This window comes from Callorhinchus milii, unplaced genomic scaffold, assembly GCF_018977255.1.
Source record: "Callorhinchus milii isolate IMCB2004 unplaced genomic scaffold, IMCB_Cmil_1.0 Scaffold2, whole genome shotgun sequence".
Lineage (NCBI taxonomy): Eukaryota > Metazoa > Chordata > Chondrichthyes > Chimaeriformes > Callorhinchidae > Callorhinchus > Callorhinchus milii.
The window spans coordinates 71,165,554-71,185,669 of NW_024704743.1; the positions used below are offsets into that span (position 1 = coordinate 71,165,554).

Sequence of the window (20,116 nt, forward strand, 5' to 3'; positions counted from 1 at the left end):
TCTGATATATTGCTTTATAAATAAATGTAAGTTGTTGATATAATGGTTTCCCGATGAGAGGATATCTAAAAGCGCTTCACAGGATATATTGTAAATAGTCATTGCATTTTGTAGGCGAACACTGCAGACAATTTGCTCAAAGCAATATCCCACCATGTTAGCCAGCACTGGCAGAAAAAGAATAAAAATGGAATGAAAGAAATCCCAAGTTAGATATTCAAAAATTCAAATACTGAAAGACAATCAAACCTGTTCAAGCAACCACCTCCATTCAGCAACCACCCCTTGTTATAACCTGGAACAGCCCAGTTCACACACCAATGAACACTTACTCAGACTCTACCTTTATATAAAGGCCACTTTGGTCCAGTCCCCTGAGCGATTGTTGAAGACAGCTTTGACTGTATCTTCGAAAATGTTGGCATCATCTAATCTCTCAATTAATTGCTTAGAGTATTTCCCTTCTATTAATTGCTTGATTCCTGATCAACGCTACTTTTCCATTTAAACAAACCATGCCCTTTTGACAGTAATTTGCTGGTTCCTCGTAGCCAATGACTCAGGTGATTTTCTGCCCTTCATCACCACAAGGGTTCTTCACCGCAAGACGCTGTTCTCTTGTAATGAAACAAATCCTCAACTTTGCTATGTTTTGTGATTCTCTTAATACTGCACTTCACTTCAGCTCTTGTTTTAAGAGTGGTGATCCAACACTGTTTACAATAGGCTACCTAAATCTTTAATATATCACAAGATTGGTTCAGATGAAGAAAGCCCTTCAGATCTGATCTCATCCTTCCAGAAGAACTACCTTTCCTGACATTCTGTTCCAGTCGTTTCTGTACTGCGCTCCAAGACGCTATCCCATGTGAAGGGCACTATATGAATGCAAGTTGTTGTTCCTTGTCGTTAATTACTCTCTGGGCAAAGAAAAACTTCCTGGTGTCTGTCCCGAAATTGCCCTTATCCTCTGCCATCCACATACTGACTCGGACCAAACTCCATTCCCGCATCTCACCAGTTCTGGCCAGGCTCTACTGGCTCCCTATCACCGAACGGATCGACTTCAAGGTACCAGCCTCCTGCTCGTGCCTCACACCCCCCCATCCACACCCCACCACCATCGGAGGTCGTGTTTTCAGCCACTACCATCTAAAACCCCACACACCCGGCTCGGAGTCAGGCTCCTCCACTGTTAAGCGTTCTGAGATGGTACCCAAGTTGTTGTTGTTAGTGTACAATCTATACTAACAATGGAAATTCAGCAGGTTGAGGTTCTTCTCCACTACCTGAAAACCAATTGTATATCAAGCTAACATTTCTTGAATAGTTACAAGTATTGTTTATAACAAATGAGCTTCTCAATCGCTTTGTTCATTTTGTGCCTGATCACATGTCAACTAATAATTACGCGGCAGTTGGGTTTAATGAAATCATTACTTATGTCTGAATTTCTAACCTCTCCCAGGGATGTAGATCATTCATTAAGATTGACTCAAAAGTTTAGTTATTTTCAGGTTGGTGTTAAGTTTAATCTTCAAGTCCGAAAGACCTACTTGAGTCTATTTACTGTTTTTTATGTACCCCTGAATTTTCCTGATTGACCAATTCATTTTGGTCTCCTAACCATGCAACTTTTCAGAGCAGGGTAATTTTAAAATCGAATATACAATTATCTTTCTATACTAAATTGACTTGTTAATGGGGACATGCATCTCTCAAATCCATTCATTCCGCCTCCCAAGCCATTAAGAAAGTGGTTGGTATCCACAGGCCACACTCAATTATACTACCTAACTCCTTTCATCTCTTGCAACAACAACAACAAGAACATTGCATTTATAGAGCGCCTTTCACGTTGGGAGGACGTCCCAAGGCGCTGGACAGTTGGGTCGGGACCCGAGCAGGGGGGAAATGGTCAGGGTGAGGGGAGGGAAGGGAGGGAGCGAGGAGGAGGTAGAGAGTCGAGAGGGGAGCTGAAGGCACGGTTGAAGAGAAAGGTGGAGTCCTGTAGCTCAGTGGTTAGAGCACTCGCTTTGCAAGTGAGAGACCTGAGTTCAATTCCAGGCAGAGGGCGAAACCTTGGGCAAGTTTCCTTACTCCACACGCCTAATAATAATCCCTCCAAAACAAAACAATAATAAATTGGTCATTTTCAATCTACGACTGTTTGTGGGACATTGCTGTGTGCAATTGGCTGCCGCGTTCGCCCACAAATATACAGTCAATTCACTTTACAGTATATTCTGTGAAGCGCTTTGGGACGTCCTCCCGACGTGAAAAGCGCTATATCAAATGCAAGGATTATTATTATTATGAAGGTCTTGAGTCCGACCTTGAAGGAGGAAAGGGAGGAGGCAAGGCGAAGGCACTGGGGGATGGAGTTCCAGAGCCTCGGGGCTAAGAGGCTGAAGGCCCGGCCACTGATGGTAGGGCGGTTGGGGCGGGGGATGTGGAGCAGACCGGAGCCAGAGGAACGGTGGATACGGGCAGGTATGTGGGGGGATAGTAGGTCGGAGAGGTAGGAGGGAGCAAGGCTGTGAATGGCCTTGTAGGTGAGGATGAGGATCTTGAATTCGATCCTCTGGGGGATGGGGAGCCAGTGGAGGCGAGCGAGGGTGGGAGTGATGTGGTCCCGAAGCCTGGTGCGGGACAGTACACGAGCTGCAGAGTTCTGAATGACCTGCAGCTTGTGGAGGGAGGTGCCGGGAAGGCCGGCGAGGAGAGAGTTCCCATAGTCCAGCCTTGAGGTGATAAAGGCGTGGACCAGAGTTTCAGCAGCGTGAGGGGTGAGGTAGTGCCGTAGTCTGGCGATGTTCCGGAGGTGGTGGAAGGTCGGTGCCAGTTGTGGCGTGGGTGTGGGGAAGAAAGGACAGCTCAGGGTCGAACAGAACGCCGAGGTTCCTGACTGGTTTTGAGAGGTGGAGAGTGCAGCCTTGGATGCTGATGCTGTCAGCGCCTGAGGTGCGGAGGCGCTGACGTGAGCCAATCAGGAGGGCCTCAGTTTTGCGCACATTGAGCTGAAGAAAGTTGTCTCTTGTCCAGGACTCGATGTCGGACAGGCAGCTGTCAGGACATCGGTGGTCGTGGAGTTGAGAGTAGAGGAGGAAAGGTAGAGTTGGGTGTCATCCGCATACATGTGGAAGTTAACCCCATGTCTGCGGATGATGTCACCAAGGGGGAGCATATAGAGGGTGAAGAGGAGGGGACCGAGGTCAGAGCCTTAAGGGACACTGCACGAGACAGTGCGGGGGGTGGAGGAAAAGCCGTTTGCAGTGACAAAATGAAGACGGTGGGAGAGGTAGGACCTAAACCACTCAAGGACAGGGCCTTGAAGGTTGAGGTGGGAGGACAAGCGGTGGAGGAGGATAGAGTGGTCGACCGTATCGAATGCGGCCGATAGGACGAGGAGGCAGAGAGAGCCCTGGTCGCAGATGGTAAAGATGTCATTGGTGACCTTGACCAGGGCGGTTTCCATTCTATGGGCAGCACGGAAACCCGACTGAAGGGGTTCGAATAGTGAATGGGTGGAGAGGAAAGAACGCAGCTGGGAGGCGACAACTCTTTCGAGAACCTTGGACAGGAAGGGGAGGTTGGAGATGGGCCGGCAGCTTGATAGCTGCGACGCATCAAGGGAGGGTTTTTTCAGTGTGTGAGTGATGGTGGCAGTTTTGAGGGGAATGGGAACAGAGCCAGAGGAGAGGGATAGGTTAATAGTGTCTGTGAGAAGTGGGGCAAGGAGGTGGAGCTGGGAGATAAGGAGTGGAGTGGGGATGGGGTTCAGGGAGCAGGTGGTGGGTTTCAAGGACAGGATGAGTTTGGTGACAGAGGGTGGGAAACGGGTTCAAAGTTGGAGTCAGTGTGTGGGAGGGAAGGGGTGGGGGGTGGGTGGAAGTTGGAGGGGGAGTGACCGCGGAGCGGATTCCCTTGATTTTGGATTCAAGGAAATCCAGCATCTCCTTGCAGTGAAGGTTGGAGGAGATGACCTGCGCGGGGTGGCAGGGGGGACGGAGGAGTCAGGATGTGGTGGAGAACAGAAGCCTGGGGTTGTTCTTCGCCTCCAGGATTATCCTGAAGGAAAATACCCATTTGCCCTTATATGTCTGGGCTCAGAGTTGTGAACGACCAATTCCAAGATAGTATTTATTTCCAAAGAGGGTCATTAATGGCTGGAATAGGACAGGGACATTGGGCTCATTTAAGTACGTCACTGGAACTATGTAACTCCAACCAGACTTTTTTTTTTGCAACTTTCATTGCAATCTACTTTGGGAGATTGGTTTAATGTTTCGTTGGTTAGCAGGAACATCCATGTGAGACTTGGACTCCAATTTCTTACTGAGGACTTGGAATCCTTAGTAAGAAATTGCAATAAATATCTTAGACCTCATTTATCCCTCAAACCACTTTTTTTTCTAGAAACGCATCTACTAGCATTGACTCTTGAGCCCAATTGTACTGTCTTCCCATAATAGTTATCCAAGAGAACATGTTACACAACACGACACACAAGAAGTCCAACATTTCTCATAGTCTTATCATAACAACAACAATGTGCATTTTATATATTAAGATCATCATGTTAAAATTTCCAATCTTTTTAAAAAAATGTTCCAAAATTGTGCGCATTCTTAAATTTTAAGACTAAGGCTATTAGAAATTTTTGATCTAAGATTATGTGTATGCATGCGTGAAAGCAATCTGAGACACTACCACGCATGAAAGGCGTTATATAAATGCAAGTTGTTGTTATTGTGTGCGCGTGTGGGGGGGGGGTATTACTAATTAATTCCCAGTACTATCTTGTTTGCATCCTTCTGTATTCTCTCAAGGGCAATGTTTTCTTTTCTATCATAAGGTGACCAAAACTGCCCGCAGTATTCTCAATTGGATCAGTCCCAACTCCTTATGTATAATATAAATGCAGTATAAGATTTTGTTGCTGAATAACGATAAGATTATTCTAGGCTTTCTCACATGAAATAAATTTTGCAGCTTCCTCCTAGACTGACCAGACTCATGCCTCAGCCTCAGCCAAATTAATCTCTGAAACTGTTTAGTGACTTGTTCCTCCAAAGAGATTTACTAATTTACACTAAATCATTGCAACAACAGAAGGTGAAACCCCCCAAGATTGCTGCTAACTGTTGGTTGAATACTGCAGTCAAAAGCATAATGCCACATGCCTTCTTTGAGGACATTATTTAGAGCAGCGCTGGATTGGAAGGGAAAGAATCTTCCTTTGATGTGATAAATGTTGAATATAAATGCTAAATGGCCCTCGATTATAGTCTATGAAATTGCTACTATATGAGGGAGTTGAGAAATGACTTCTAATCTCACATCTTTCTTGAGGTTGTTAATTACCTACTAGTAATCTTTTGTTCGAGCTGGTTTCACAAGTTTGGATCATGCTCTACTTTTCACACTATTCCAGGAATGCTAGACATTTCCAATGCATCACAGTTTGCCCCTTGACTAGTTTAAATACTTCTGTGATAAAGTGCCTATATGGCTGGAATAGGTCTGATGAGTAACAAACTCATCCTATCACACTGAAGTGAATCTCACCAGTTGGACTGAATGGCCTGTTTCTATGACGTATCATTCTATGTAAATTGAGGCAAAAATTCTACAGCTTAAATAGTTGATCAGCAAATTCTCTAATTCTTTCATCTCTCTTCTGCAACGTGTTTGCAACCCTCTTCCTCATCTTTTTAATTGCCTCTTGCATTCGGTATCTTCCTTGGAGATAGCTTCTTTTATTTTTACGTTGTTTCTAATTTTTTCCTTTGGTTTCTGCAAAGTCGGTTTAAACTCGTTTCAGCATTAGTACTTGTTTGAAAAATCAATTTTATTCATAATTATAATATTTTTTATCTATTCCATTCTCCTGTATACAGTTTTGTTTAATCTGTAAGGGCTGAAATCATTGGAAAACTGTTTATTCAGGATTTAAAGAGCTTTGTAATGCGAAGAAACTGCTGATAAGGGAAGATGCAGCATTGATCTTGTGTTTCAACAATTGGTTCATTATTATTGTGAATGTTAATTGGTCTGCATCACACTATACTGCTCAATATTCTCTCCAAGATAGCGATAGTGTTTAGAGTTCAAAATCCTCTTCCTCGCCCTCAAAGCCCTTCACGGCTTTGCTCCTTCCTACCTCTGTGACCTGATGACTCAATATCAACCTGTCTGCTACCTCTGCTCAGCAACTACTTCTACATCCCCCGCCCGCCCCACCATCGGTGGTCGGGCATTCAGGCTTTCTGCCCGCACCCTTTGGAACTCCATCCTACAGTCCCTTTGTCTTGATCCCTTCAAGGCATGTCTAAAAACCCTCCTCTTCGACCATGCCATCGATCACCCTCCTACCCCTACCATCCCTGCTATCCATCCTCCCTGATCCCAACTCCCTGACTGTCGAGTTGGGACATCCTCCCAACGTGAAAGGAGTTACACAAATGTAATTTGTTGTTGTTCACTGTTTAATCTAGAAAAATCAAAAGAAATTCAACAGTTAAATAACATTGAAGTACTTCTTGTTGTTAATATTTTTAAAGAAAGTCTCACTAATGATAAAGCTCATTCTTTACATTGGATTAGGTGGTTGTATTGATTCAGGGATAAAATTGAGTGTAATAATGGGATATTGTTACTACACTGGAGACCACAGCGTTCAGCACCGGTATTCAGGGGAAAGCTACAGATAATATACAATCACATTTACCTGAAATTTCAGTATTTTAGTTTGAAACCTGCTTGTTCTTGTCTGATTTCCCAAGAGATGTTATGTTAGTCAGGTCTGTATCTCATTTCTATTCTCTGTGGAGTTCTGGCCATAATAATTACAACCTACAGGGATTTATTTCCATTTCTGTGCTTTTATATGGGTATTCATACTGCTATTTCAGTGAAAGATATATTATATGTATGACTGGACTTGATAGTTCACTAGAAAAATAAGCTTCTGCTTTGTGAGTTCTTTTTGGTGAAAAATGAGACTGAGTCATGTGTTGTTTTAGGTATTTGGTGCATAAGATTGTACTGATTTTAAAATTGAACTAAATTAAGCATTTTCCATTTTGACTACAGTTATCAATGATGCAATTGTTCCTTGGCCTCATCGTAATCAGGGTTGTTTACTGTGATTTATTTCTCGGCACGTCCAAGAGAGGATGATCTGCTTTGCCAACACTGGAATAGACATTTGTTTTGATTATGTTTTTGGACCACACTTTGTTTGATCGGAGGTGGTAGCAGGAGGTTGGCAGGATTGTTGGCCAGGACACGAGGAGAAACTCACATTTTTTTTGAATAGTGCTATGGGATCTTCTACATCCACCTGAACAGGCAGACGGGACCTCGGTGTAACTTCTATTCCGAAGGACGGGCATACTGTGTGATTGATGCAATGGCCGGGGTGGAGCAGGCTGGGATACCAATATGTTGGGAAGGAACAAACTGAGATTCAGATGCAATGGAAGGAAATGGACTGAGAGACTGACGAAGGAGCCTTGGAGTGGGAGATAGACATGATGGGAAAGAGTGGAATGGGAGCCCAAAGCTATGAGGAATAGCCAAGAAGATAGATATACGTGGAATGGGATATGGTTACAATTAAGAACTGATTGGGAAGAATCGCAGATAATTATTTAAAATCAGGCTTAAAGGAAAACAGAATAAATTCAGACCCAAATGAATTGAAAGCTGCCTGGAACGTAGTGCTTCATGTGCTGTTGGGAACCCTGTAAATGTTCTCTGCACAATGTAGTGGGTCAGGGTTGAGAAATGTTAGACTGATATGTTGGAATTTCACTCAATTCCTTCAGGTATTGCAGAGCTTTATCTGTACCTGTGGTTTATTCACATTCTTCAGGAGCTTACATAAAAACATTGGAATGTAAAGCATGCTATAGAACATTGTGGTTAATCTTCTGAGAGATAGTGTTTTTTTTGAAAAATTGACATGTATTCCTCAATTACTTTCTTCATTAATTCCTTCGAGTTTGCTGTCACAATCTTCTTCCAAAATATAAGTACCCTCCCCTTGACTATCCAGTTAAGGAACTGCTCTCCCTTGCCTGGATAGTCTGCTGCATGTATTCAGTGCTTTTGTGTAAAGTAGTTGAAACCAAACCTTCCTTTCACCTTTTCTTTTCTGGGCTGAAAACCATGCCCCTTGATGTTGTTCGTTTCATGAACTGGGTAGAACCCATGATTGTAGAAATGTTGTGTGCCATCAATATTTGAAACGTGAGAGACCAAAGTTGGATCTCTGTTTTGATTTTCTTATGTTTTGACACCCAAATCTGCTTCTCCTCCTCCAGCTTTAACTCCAGGTCCACTGATGTTCTGTCAGCTTGTCAGACATCAAGGCCTGTATGAGTGAAAACTTCCTGCAATTGAATGTCAACAAGATGGGAGAAGCCATACTCCTTGGCTCCTGTCAATATCTTCTCTCCTGTTGCTCTGACCTTCTGAACGTTCCTGGCCTATCCCTAGGGCTTAATGAACCCAGTCAGGTTCAATTCTCAGCTTACTAACCCGTATTCATTCTCTGATAAAATCCCTTTCCGCAACCTCCATCACGCCTAAAGACCTTCCTCTTCGACCATGCTTATGGTCACTTTCACTCTTCCCCCACGGTTCAACATCAAGCTCCGCCATTGTTAAGCACTTTGACGCTATCCTGTGTGAAATTATGTTGTCTTGGATGATTACACATCGCTATTTTGGTTACTTTCATTCAAGTAGTGTTTTTCGATTGCTCCCTATTTTATGTTTGAGCTTGTTCAATTGATTGCCATAGATTTCCCAGGAAAAGGAGCCTTTCGGGAGATTTCTGTCTTACGCTTTTACCTTTGCTCATTATATCCGACACATTTTGTGCACCAAACCTTTGTTGTAAATATTATTTCACCTCCACCCTGTTTTAAAGCCATGGATGAGCAGCAGACACTTTTCTTATACTGTATCTCAATCCTGAGTACATGATGTTACTGATATTCTGGCTGGCTCGCTCAATGTGACTTCTCACAGTATATGAAGATGTCAGCCTTGTGCGATCAGATCAGTTTGGAGGCAGTAGCATATCATTACAGTATAACTATATGCAATGAATCCTAAGAGAGATCACCAAAGGAGCTGGATTGTGAGATATCTTGCCGTGCTCTACTCAATGACTCTCCAAGTAGACAATTTTTTTTCATTAAGAATGCTCACTGTACTGCAGGAGAAGCTGAAAGATGTTTTCAACATTAATTCCCACCTTGGTTTCAGAGATCAGTTTAATGGTCACACAGTCACCACAATGATAGTATGTTGTAGATTCATTAGATATTAGCAGTTTCCAGACTAACACCATTCCCCCGTCCCCCAAATTCGTATTAATGTATTCCGTTTGTGCCTATGGATTAAGTGGAATCGTTCTTAATAATCATTGTGTGTGTGTGGGGGGGTTGGGGGGGCAATTGTACAGGTTGCCACAAACTATCTGGGATTCACTGTCCATGTACAGCGAAACACTTGATACTCTAATTGAAGTTTGCTGTATTAATTTGTTATATTAATTGAGAACTTGCCTTATGGATAACCTGAGGCAAGATTGCTGATCTGTAAAATGATTATTGTAACTGCAAAATGAAAATAAGGGAACTTTGCAGTAACCTCCAGCCAGACTGATTGAGCTTTAATACTTTTCCTCATGTGGCTTTTACTATTAATGTGGAACTCAATTGGATTTTTAGGAGGGAAAGAAAACAATTTTATGATCGTCAAAGCCATTCAAAATGAAAAACAGCTTTGATTTTTTGAGCTGGAAAAAATTCCCATCAATCAAGATGTCGTTTGTTGGTTATAGAGGATTGATATCAATGTATCATTATGAAATATTAACTGTCCTTTGTGATAAATATTTGGTTGTCTTTGGTTTATAGATTAAAGTAATGCTGACGATTCTAGAAATTATGTTGACAGGTTCACTTTATTGCTGAAGATGTTGTCAATAAAACTAGGAAATATTATAGTTTGGAGAAATATTTTGTTGGTTTTATGTGAATGAACTGAGCTATGTATTTTATAAATGCCTCCTGTCTAAAGTGTACTTGTTTGCCGTAGAATCATTTATCATTTTTTTTACCACAAATAACCTGCAAACAGCAATGTATGTCGCCTGTTCTTGTATCTTTCCTTTTTCTCTCGAGTTCCAAGCAGCTCTGTGCTTCCTTGTTTCTGTTTGCCATTAACGGCAGAAAAATGATGAAGTACTACTTTCAAGTCGTGTTGAGGGTAATAATAAATAATGATTCTTGCATTTGATAAAGCACCTTATCACATTGCCGAGACATCTCAAAGTGTTTCACAGTCACGTAAAGTGGTGTGACTGTGTTTTTGTGGCCGAACTCCAGTACTCGTTTTTACATCGTCGAATGATTACAAATAATTCAGGTTAACTTCAACATTCTTGTCTCTTTCTGTGTGATCTTACAAAAAATTATTTTATTTATGACTACCATTGCTGAAGTAGCTTTGAAGGTCACTTTGAAATTGGCAGAGGGGAGCTACTATACCCGATGGTGTGAAAGAGCAAAACTAACTAGTAAAGATAAAGTGACATGATTGTCGAAACATCTTGGGTTAATGACTCCTTGACGAACCGTTCATATGGGGTCAGCTTCCTCAGGCTTTCCATCTCACCTCAAAGTTGGTTAAGATGTGGTTTAATGTTTGATTAAGGTTAAAAATGAGTTTCAAACTAATTTATTTGGAACGAGCTGCTTGTCGTGAGACTAGCTTCTGTAAATAGTTTTTAAGGTATTTGGGGGATCTATAAAGGTTAATATCTTTTCAGGATCCGATTAGATTTTATGTTTTCAAATTGAAAATTTAAGGCTTTTTATTTCTGGTAGGATTCAGTTGGAGGACTGAAGACTTAATAATCTGACTGACAATTTGCAATTGTTCTGGTGCTGTGTAGTACTGTAACCTGTGAATCGACCTTGATTTATTACTAGAATGAACTCCTTCAGTAAAGTCTTGTGTTTTGCCTTTTTCCAGGTTCTTACAACATTGGAGCAGTTAGAAAAAGTCAGCAGTTTTCAGGAGTTCGTACAGATCTTCAGTCAGTTTGGAAATGAGATGGTAGAATTTGCCCATTTGACAGGAGACCGACAAAACGTAGGTATTAGATCAGCTGCAGTGATGAAGGAATTTTCACTAATGTTTGTGGTGTTCTAAACTTTCCCATCACAACCCAAATGAAGCACAGAATGTCTCCCTACTATTTTCACTAGCTGCTGCCTGACACACGTCCTGCTGCTTGTTCAATTATGACCACCTTACCTATTAGTGTTTTGGCTTTCAGAGTTAAAAGAAGCTGACTGGGAGAAATCCCAAATTGCAATGACTGGTGTGCCCTCTGATGAGGTAGGTTGGTCGGTTGCCCTGTAAAGCTGCATCTCACCTGGCTTAGGAGCAGACTACAGAGTCACCATGCAGGTTTGACTCGATTCTAACATTCAAACGGAGCCAGCTCAACTCAATGACCCCGCTTACCTCCCGCAAACGAGGATAGTCACTACTAATAATAATAATTCTGGCATTTGGTATAGCGTTTTTCATGTTGGGAGAAAGTCCCAAGGCGCTTCACAGGATTTACTGTGAAGTGGAGTAACTGTATTTGTAGGTGAATGCGGCAGCCCAATGTCCCACAACAGCCATGATACGATTAATCAAGATTGATTTGGATGATTAGCTGCTTGTGCACAGTTCAACTAGAGTGCTGACATGATGATCAATGGTTTACACGGTGCATTTTACTTTCATTTAATGATATTAAGTGCAGAATCTTAGAATTAAATTGCATTCTGACAAATAATGTTCAGTACAGATGAAATGCAAAGTATTCCTTGTACAAGTCAAAGTGGGAGGTCCCATGTACTCAGAATATGGATAATACTTGACAAAGGAGAAGTTGAAAGAGATCTAAGGGTGTGAATTGACATGTAGCTCATCATGTCCAGACAGTGTAAGATAGCAATAAACAAAGCAAAACTGGTTGGTAGGTTCATTGCTAAATCAAGTGAGTTCAGATCCTCAGAAGCCACGTTTCGAGTGCTCAGTTTGCATAGAATTTTGGTCACCACAACATAAGGGGTTTGCAGCAAATGAGGAGAATACCCATGCCTTTCAAGCAGTGCAGAGGAGAGCACAAAGGTTCAATCTAGTGTTACAGGATGATCTATGAAAAACACTAGGGCTATTCAGTTTTGAAAAGGACATCTCAGAGGAGACTTCATAGAGGTGTATAAATAAGGTGCTTTATGGGTTAGGGAAAGTAAACTTGGAACAATACTTTCAGATTTTCCATTGTAGTAGAACAAGATGGCACAGGCTCATGGTTGTGAAGGGCAGCATTAATATAAACAAAGAAATATCCAATTAGAGATGGAATAAAATCTTGTAATGAGAAAGGAGGAATGGCAGGTATCCTGCAGTTTTTGCCTCATTCTTTAGTCGAGTTTGATAGTAGTCAGCGTATAACAACAACAACAACTTGCGTTTATATAGCTCCCTTCACGTAGTGTTCTATAATGGCGGGGTGGGTGATGAGACTGAAGGGTTGAGGGGGGGAGTTCCATACGTCAGCGGTGTCTAGTTGGAAAATTTAGCTACTGATGACTAGGCATCAAGAGAAGATGTTTTGATCACAGGGAATAACAATAGAAAAGGAAGTGGTATTGAAAAAGTTGGCAGAGCACAAAGTAGAAAAGTCAACAGGCCTTGATGCCTGGTGGGTAACTATAGACCAGTCAGACGAACATCTGGAGTAGTTAAAATTTTCACAGCAGGATAAAATAATCACTTAGTTAAGTATTAGTTAAGTAATGGCAGCCAGCACTGATTTATTAAAGACAAGTCATGCTTGCAAAATTTAATAGAGTTCTTTGAGGAATAGAGTCTGTGGATCAAGGGAATGCATTGGACATTGTGTATATAGATTTTCAAAGAGTGTTTGATATGGTGCCTCACAGAAAGCTTGTTGAAAGAATCAAGATACAGAATATAAAAGAGGTTGTGGCAGCATGGATAGAGCATTGGCTAATGGACCCAAAGGAGGAATAAATAGATGTGTTTTCAAATTGGAATGATGTAACAGTGGAGTCCATAGGACTAGCTTTTCTCAATATAGTATATCCTTTTGCTTTTTGGCCTTTCATACTACAACTAATACTAATAGGTTGTTAGTTGATTGGCGGATCGCTTTTCCGAGAGTAATAATCCCTTCAAAATAAATTAAAATAAATTGGTCACTCAATCCACGCCTGTTTGTGGGACACTGCTTGCGCAATTGCCTGCGGCGTTTTGCCCACAAAATATACGGTCAATCCACTTTACAGTATATTCTGTGAAGCATCTTTGACACACCTCAAAGACGTGATAAGGCGCTATATCAAATGCAAGGATTATTATTACAACAGTGTTATTGTTTCTATGCTGATAAAACGTAAAATAGTTAAACATTTTGTTTTAGTGAATACCACTGCAACAATATACATTGCATCACTTCAGTTTAATCGGTCACCTTTTGATACTTGAAATCCTGCCCACTTCATACCTTTGTACACAAATGTAATGTTTGCCTCATGATCCATGACACAGCAGGTTAACTCATTGGAGATTGAATACTCTGTGACTTAAAAAGGTTCACACATACAAGACCATTTCATTTTACTTGTATCACACTTGTGAATCAGTCTCTCATCTCATCGAGTATTGATTGGTTTTACGAGTACAATCTGCTGAGATGTGGCCGATGTGATTTCTAGGGAGTGATCTCCTAAACCGTCCTTTATTGTTGTACACTAGATAGTTTATTGAGGCACATTCGAGAACAGTATACATCTGGAGGCACAGCTGCCCATGTTACATACACGACAGAGTTTAGCACCTGGCTGTGTTGTGCATCAGAGCAATAAAAAGGTAATTTGAGTTGGTGCAAGTTAACTGATTTCTTTCTGAGACTCCAGAATAGTCTTTCATAGTAGTAGACTTTTTTTTTGAACAGTGTGTAGTATCCGACTTGTGTCTTTATATTTTGTTGATGCAAGAAATGTTACGTACTTATAAATGTTTTTTTTAACATGCATACAATACAACTGATTCATTATGTGCCTTTATACTATATTTTGTTTTGCAATTGAATTTAAGATCATCTGTGTATACAATGTAGAAGATGTGGCTTAATATTTAGGTTTTTTAATTTAAACATTTTAAAAATGAAAGCAATGGTTATATTTGATATAGCACCTTATTGCTTTGGGACGTCCCACCAATCAAAGCACATAGCTGGTCAGGGCCCGAGCTAAAATTGGTCAAATTCCTGGTCATTATGTCCCCACAGACATCACTTGGGAGCTGGCGGGCACCCAGGAAGTGAGATGATCGGATTTGCACCATCTCAAACCTCCTATTCCTTTCCAAGGTCCTGGAACGAGTTGTCGCGTCCCAGCTCAGCTCCTTTCTCTCTCACCATCCCCTCTTTCAACCCCTCCAATCCGGCTTCCACGCTGCCCACAGCATGGAAACAGCCCGGGTCAAACTCACTAATGACATTCTGAACATCTGTGATCAAGGCTCCCTCTGCCTCCTTGTCCTCTTCAACCACTCTGCCGCCTTCGACACTGTCGACCACTCCATCCTCATACACTGCCTTTCCTCTTTACGTAATCTTCGGGGAACTGCCTTTGCCTGGTTCGATTCCTATCTCTCTCACTGTCTCCACTTCATTGCCTCTAACGGTTTCTCCTCCAGCCCCGCACTGTCACGTCTGGCGTCCCCCAGGGCTCTGTCCTTGGCCCTCTCCTCTTTAATATCTACATGCTCCCCCTTGGTGACATCATCCGCAGACATGGGGTCAACTTCCACATGTATGCAGATGACACCCAACTCTATCTTTCTGCCTCCACCCTCGACTCCAGGACCACTGCTGTCCTGACAGACTGTCTGTCGGACATCATGTCCTGGATGAGGGCAAATTTCCTACAGTTGAATGTGAACAAGACTGAGGCCCTCCTGATTGGCTCGCGCCAGCGCCTCAGCACCTCAGGCTCTGGCAGCATCAACCTCCATGGTTGCACACTACAACTCACCGCCAGTCAGGAACCTCAGTGTCTTGTCTTCCCCATATCCAAGCCATGACCTGCTCTGCCTTCCCTCACCTCCGTAACATCGCCCGACTCCGCCACTACCGCTGAAACTCTTGTTCATGCCTTCATCACCTCCAGAATCGACTATGCAAACACCCTGCTTGTCGGCCTTCCCAACTCCTCCCTCCACAGACTGCAGATAATTCAGAACTCTGCAGCCCGTGTCCTCTCCTGCACCAAACTCCGTGATCCCATCTCCCCCATTCTCGCCCGGCTCCATTGGCTCCCTATCCTTCAGAGGATCCAGTTCAAGATCCTGGTCCTCACATACAAAACCTTCCATGGCCTCACCCCACCCTATCTCTACGACCTCCTAACCCCCTACCAATCCATCCGTTCCCTCCGCTCAGCCGGCTCTGGCCTGCTCCACGTCCCCGACCCACCCGCCCCACCATTGGCGGGAGAGCCTTCAGCCACTCTGCCCCCAACCTCTGGAATTCCATCCCCCAGTCACTCCACCTCGCCCCCTCCTTAGTCTCCTTCAAGTCCCGCTTCAAGACTCTCCTCTTCGACCATGCCATCTGAAATGCTGTACTCTGTCCAGTGCCTTGGGAAGTCCTCCCGACGTGAAAGGTGCTATACAAATGTAATCTTGTTGTTGTTGCACGTACACAGTGACACCACAAGTGGTGATCGGTGTTGCCATAATGCAGAAACACTGACAATGCGGTGATCACTTTTGATCACACCCGATTCCACAAGGAGTGGCATGAAACAGGTTTCCTGTGAGAATAAGATAAAAGATTCTCATGTGAGGTCCTGAAATTGACCTTCATGGCAAGGTCTGAATGACCATTTGTCACTCCAACATTCTTATTGGTAAATATGTTTTTAAAAATACTTTTTAAAAACTATCTCACCAGAGGCTTGAAATAAAATTCCACCAAGTCCTATATTATTTTGTTTTATTATTTAAGATTGTGTAGAAATGTGAAAAAATCTAGAAATTTCTTCTGCAATTGGAATTAAGAATTTCCCATTGTTTTACGCTATCAAACTAGTCTTGCAGACTAAGATTAGGTGAAATTTTGAGGCTCGGTGATTGATTTACAATATTTGTTATGTGGCAACTTGTAAAACAAATATTGCAGAGGAGAAAAGTACAGAAGCAGACAAAATGTTTGAAGTGAGTCTTGTAAAACAAGGTTACTTGAGCAGTGCAACAGGACCATGAATTATATAGCGGCACAAACATACATTATTAAGACAAGACAAACCCGAGTGATTGATGGAAGTGCATTGTAATGCCATCAACGTGTTGATACTGTAGAATTGTGGAATGATTGATTGGGCCTTCTCAGAAAGTACCTGTCATTCATACACTGCTGCAACTGTTCACAGGGGGAAAAAAATAAGGAAATTAAAGTCCTGATTGGGGCTCTTCAGACTGATTAATTTACCCATTCAGTCCTGAATTGGTTGTGAAGTATGCTGTATGAGTACACTTTTTCCAATAATGCTTTATTAAATTACTCCTTGGGGTATTATTAAAAAAACAGACAATAAAGAACAAAGGCAAAATGCAATATATTTAGCTGACAAAATGATGTGTAGTGAGTGGAAGCTACACGGTTGTAACACTTTTATGTTGCTGGGTTAGTGGGTCCAGGCAGAGTAATTTATAACACAGCTTGTTGTGAACATTGATCAGAGAAATGGATGGCTGCAGTTCTATTTTAATTGTTCATAAAAACTAAACGTCTATTTGTTTTTTGTTGCAGCTTTGGCCAAAAACTGATAGCCTCTGCAAGGACGTAATAGAATATTGAATATTTAAAATAAGCTGTCTTGTAATGATTAGCACTGTGGCTAAGTGTCAGTGCCAATTGCTATGTAATTTTTTTAAAAATTGTATTTGTTTTTAAGATCCCTATCGTGTCTTTGTGTTATTTTAACCAGAGGATATCAGCTCTGTAAATTTTCACCTATTTCCTGGACCATGCGCTGTGCATTGTTAGCAAGCAGATGGAAGAAACTGCTCCCAGTCCCATCTTGATCTATCCATTTGAATCAGTTGAATGAGGTACATGGAGGCAGTCAGGACATGGATTTCTATAACCTTAACCTTCTCTCTCCCTCCATCTCGGTGCCCATCCAGCACTGTGAAGAACTTTACAGGCATTACTGTATATAAATGTGCATTGAATTGAATCTCCCTGTCTGTCTGTGCTCCACTTTGCATCTCCCTTTACCCTCATGAAATCACCAGCTTCTTTCTACGTCCTGTCAAAATTGTGGCTTTATAGCTAAAAACAAACAACTATATGAAAGTTCTTACATTCAATTGCAGAAGAAAACACAAAAATAGCCACAAGTCTTGCTCAAGTCATCACTATAATCATAATAATCCTTGCATTTGCTACAGTGCTTTTCACACCTTCTAGATGTCTCAAAGCGCTTCACAGAACATACTGTAAAGTGAATTGACTGTATATTTGTGGGAGAAACGCCAATTGCGCACAGCAATGTCCCACAAACAGTTGTGGATTGAAATAATCAATTTATTAATGTTTTTTTGAGGGATTATTATTAGGCTCTGTGTGGAGTAAAGAAACTTGCCTACGGTTTCACCCTGCCTGGAATTGAACCCAGGTCTCTCGCTTGTAAGGCGAGTGCTCTAACCACTAAGCTACAGGTCACTTTTGCACATGCTGGACTGCTGCTGGAAGGCATTACTTTGGAAATCCTTCCCCACATGGCGGGCACTATATAAACACAAGTTGCTGTTGATGAGTCTGTGTTCATGACCACATGCTCATATATCCAGGGCTTGGTGTCCACCTTGATTGGTTTACAGAGTGGTTAGTAGTTGCTGCTCAAGCTCCGCTGATGGAGCCAGTGAGTAGGGACGTGTATCCAAGCTGTAGACAGGAGGCTGGTGGTAATGTTCTCTCAAATTGCCAACTGAGTCGTGCTGCTCACCAGAAAGCTCTCAGGGGGTTTCTGGTTCCAGATATTCATCAAGTGAAGGTGCAAACATAACTTGTGAGATGTCAAATGACCAACTAGTGAAAATCCTCCCTGGGTAAGTGAGAGTGGAGGAAGCTCAGTAGGGGTCCTTCAATCCAAGTTGGCTCTAAGGTGATGTGCTTGGTATTCAAATGTCGGAATCGAATCAACCCTCTGTAGCTGTCTCAATAGTCTGGTTTCCGAGTTAGGTGGATCTGCAGTATTCCAGGGCATTGCTGATGATGCCAGCCAACCAGCCTGGCCTTTTGGCAGGATTTGGAGGACTGGTCATCACCCCAGTCACTGAGGGCAGGGACTCTTCCAATTCAGCTCCTGATAACTCTGGAAGCCAAAGCCCTAATGGGTAGGATGGTCTATTCCACCTGGACAAGCAGGGGGAAAGCTTGCCAGACAGTGCTTTCAATAGCAAGACATGCAGTTTTTGATGGTTAAATTCAGCACAGTACCTCAGTGCACTCTCTGAGGTCCTCAAACCTTCTCTTGCCAACCTGTGCCTAATACTGTTCCTAATTAGGCAAGCAAGGTGCCTCCCTTCAGAGAAAGATACAGGAACAGTTCCATGTGTAGGTGGTATACATATGTGGGAGTCTGTTTTCAATGCTCTGAAGCATGTGTCATATTCCTGGCTGATTTAAAAGGAAACGGGCTGACTCACTCTTGGAGTATTCAAAATGGTAATCACTGGCCCACAGAATAGCTGTGTTTTAAGTGACGTTGAATAGTGAGGTGCTTAACGATGGAGTTGTCCTGCACTTCTACTTACAATGTGAACATTAGGGGAAACGGAACAAAAATCCCTGTGGGATTCCACTACTTGCTGATACAGAAGGCAAAAGAAGAACCTTTTCAATTCGATGAGACCTTCATCTTTTTATCACTCAGCCATTTCTATCAAGCTGATTAATTTGACTTTCATTCCTTGAGCCTTAATCTTGGTTATAAGTATTGCATGCAAAACTTTCTGAAATACCATGAAACTATGAAGCATGAAATGCATTTTGAAAACCCAGTTAGTTCATTAAATTCGGGAATTCAGCTGATAGTGGGTGGTCTTTTCGTTTCCAGTTGTCAGTCTGCTGTGTGCTGATCTCATCACATGCCCTAAATTACATTCTTACTGGATTTATTTTCAACTATCGGTACGAATTTGCCACAAAAATCCTAGAATAAAGTAACTGTATAGCGGTCCAATTGAGCAGCCCGGGCCCCAACACTACCAAGTAAAAGTAGGTACAGTTTTGATGCCCAAGTGTTGTGTTGTGCAGACTTTCAGACATTTTCATTGGTTTGTCTATTTCTGAACACAAATCTGTCTGTTCTCCATTCCCACTTCAACCCCATCCCCAAGATAGTAAGAAATGTAAGAATATCAAACTTAAATGAAAGCATTCTTAACATGATGTTTGTTGAGTGAGCAAAACTAATCTAATACAAAAATAAACTTCATTTTAATGTTTTTCTGTCAAATTGAATTTGTACGCAGGATTTAACTATGCCATGCAATCTGTTGAATAGAGCCTTCACATTTTGTTAATTGCATTGATCCGGTCTATAATTATACAAAAAAACACCAGTTTATCAGTGAAATGGGATTTTTTTTTGAATAAATATTAATAAATATTCAAATCTTCCTCAATATTGACCACATGAATTTTACGAACAAAAGTACACCTTTATACATTGCCTGATCTCTCAGGAGAAGGAGTTTCAAAGGTTAGAGGTGTAAAATCGGAAATCTCAATCACAGATGGTGGTGTGGAGGACGCGCAGCTTGTGTTAGCTGATTGCAGCAGCGGAGTGGGAAAAGAGGAGATTGGAGAGCTGCTAGGGTGTGAAGGGATTTATAGGTGAGGATGAGGGCCTCCATTAATTTAAAATTAATGTTCTCATGTTGCCATCCTGGGATTGGAGGCAGAGTTGGAACAAAGAACAGT

The 20,116-nt window shown here is 42.0% G+C and overlaps 1 protein-coding gene and 1 non-coding gene across 3 annotated transcripts in view; one reads left to right on the forward strand and one right to left on the reverse strand.

Moving 5' to 3' along the window:
• ctnnal1 (catenin (cadherin-associated protein), alpha-like 1) overlaps positions 1–20,116 on the forward strand; it is a 155,183-nt gene that overhangs the window by 94,887 nt on the left and 40,180 nt on the right. For both annotated transcript variants that reach the window (XM_007897569.2, XM_007897570.2), the window contains exon 4: positions 11,062–11,181. In XM_007897569.2, the coding sequence (XP_007895760.1) occupies positions 11,062–11,181 (120 nt within the window). The remainder of the gene's footprint in view (positions 1–11,061; positions 11,182–20,116) is intronic.
• trnav-uac lies at positions 17,779–17,851 on the reverse strand. Its single transcript has one exon. It is a non-coding gene; the product is annotated as a tRNA-Val (tRNA).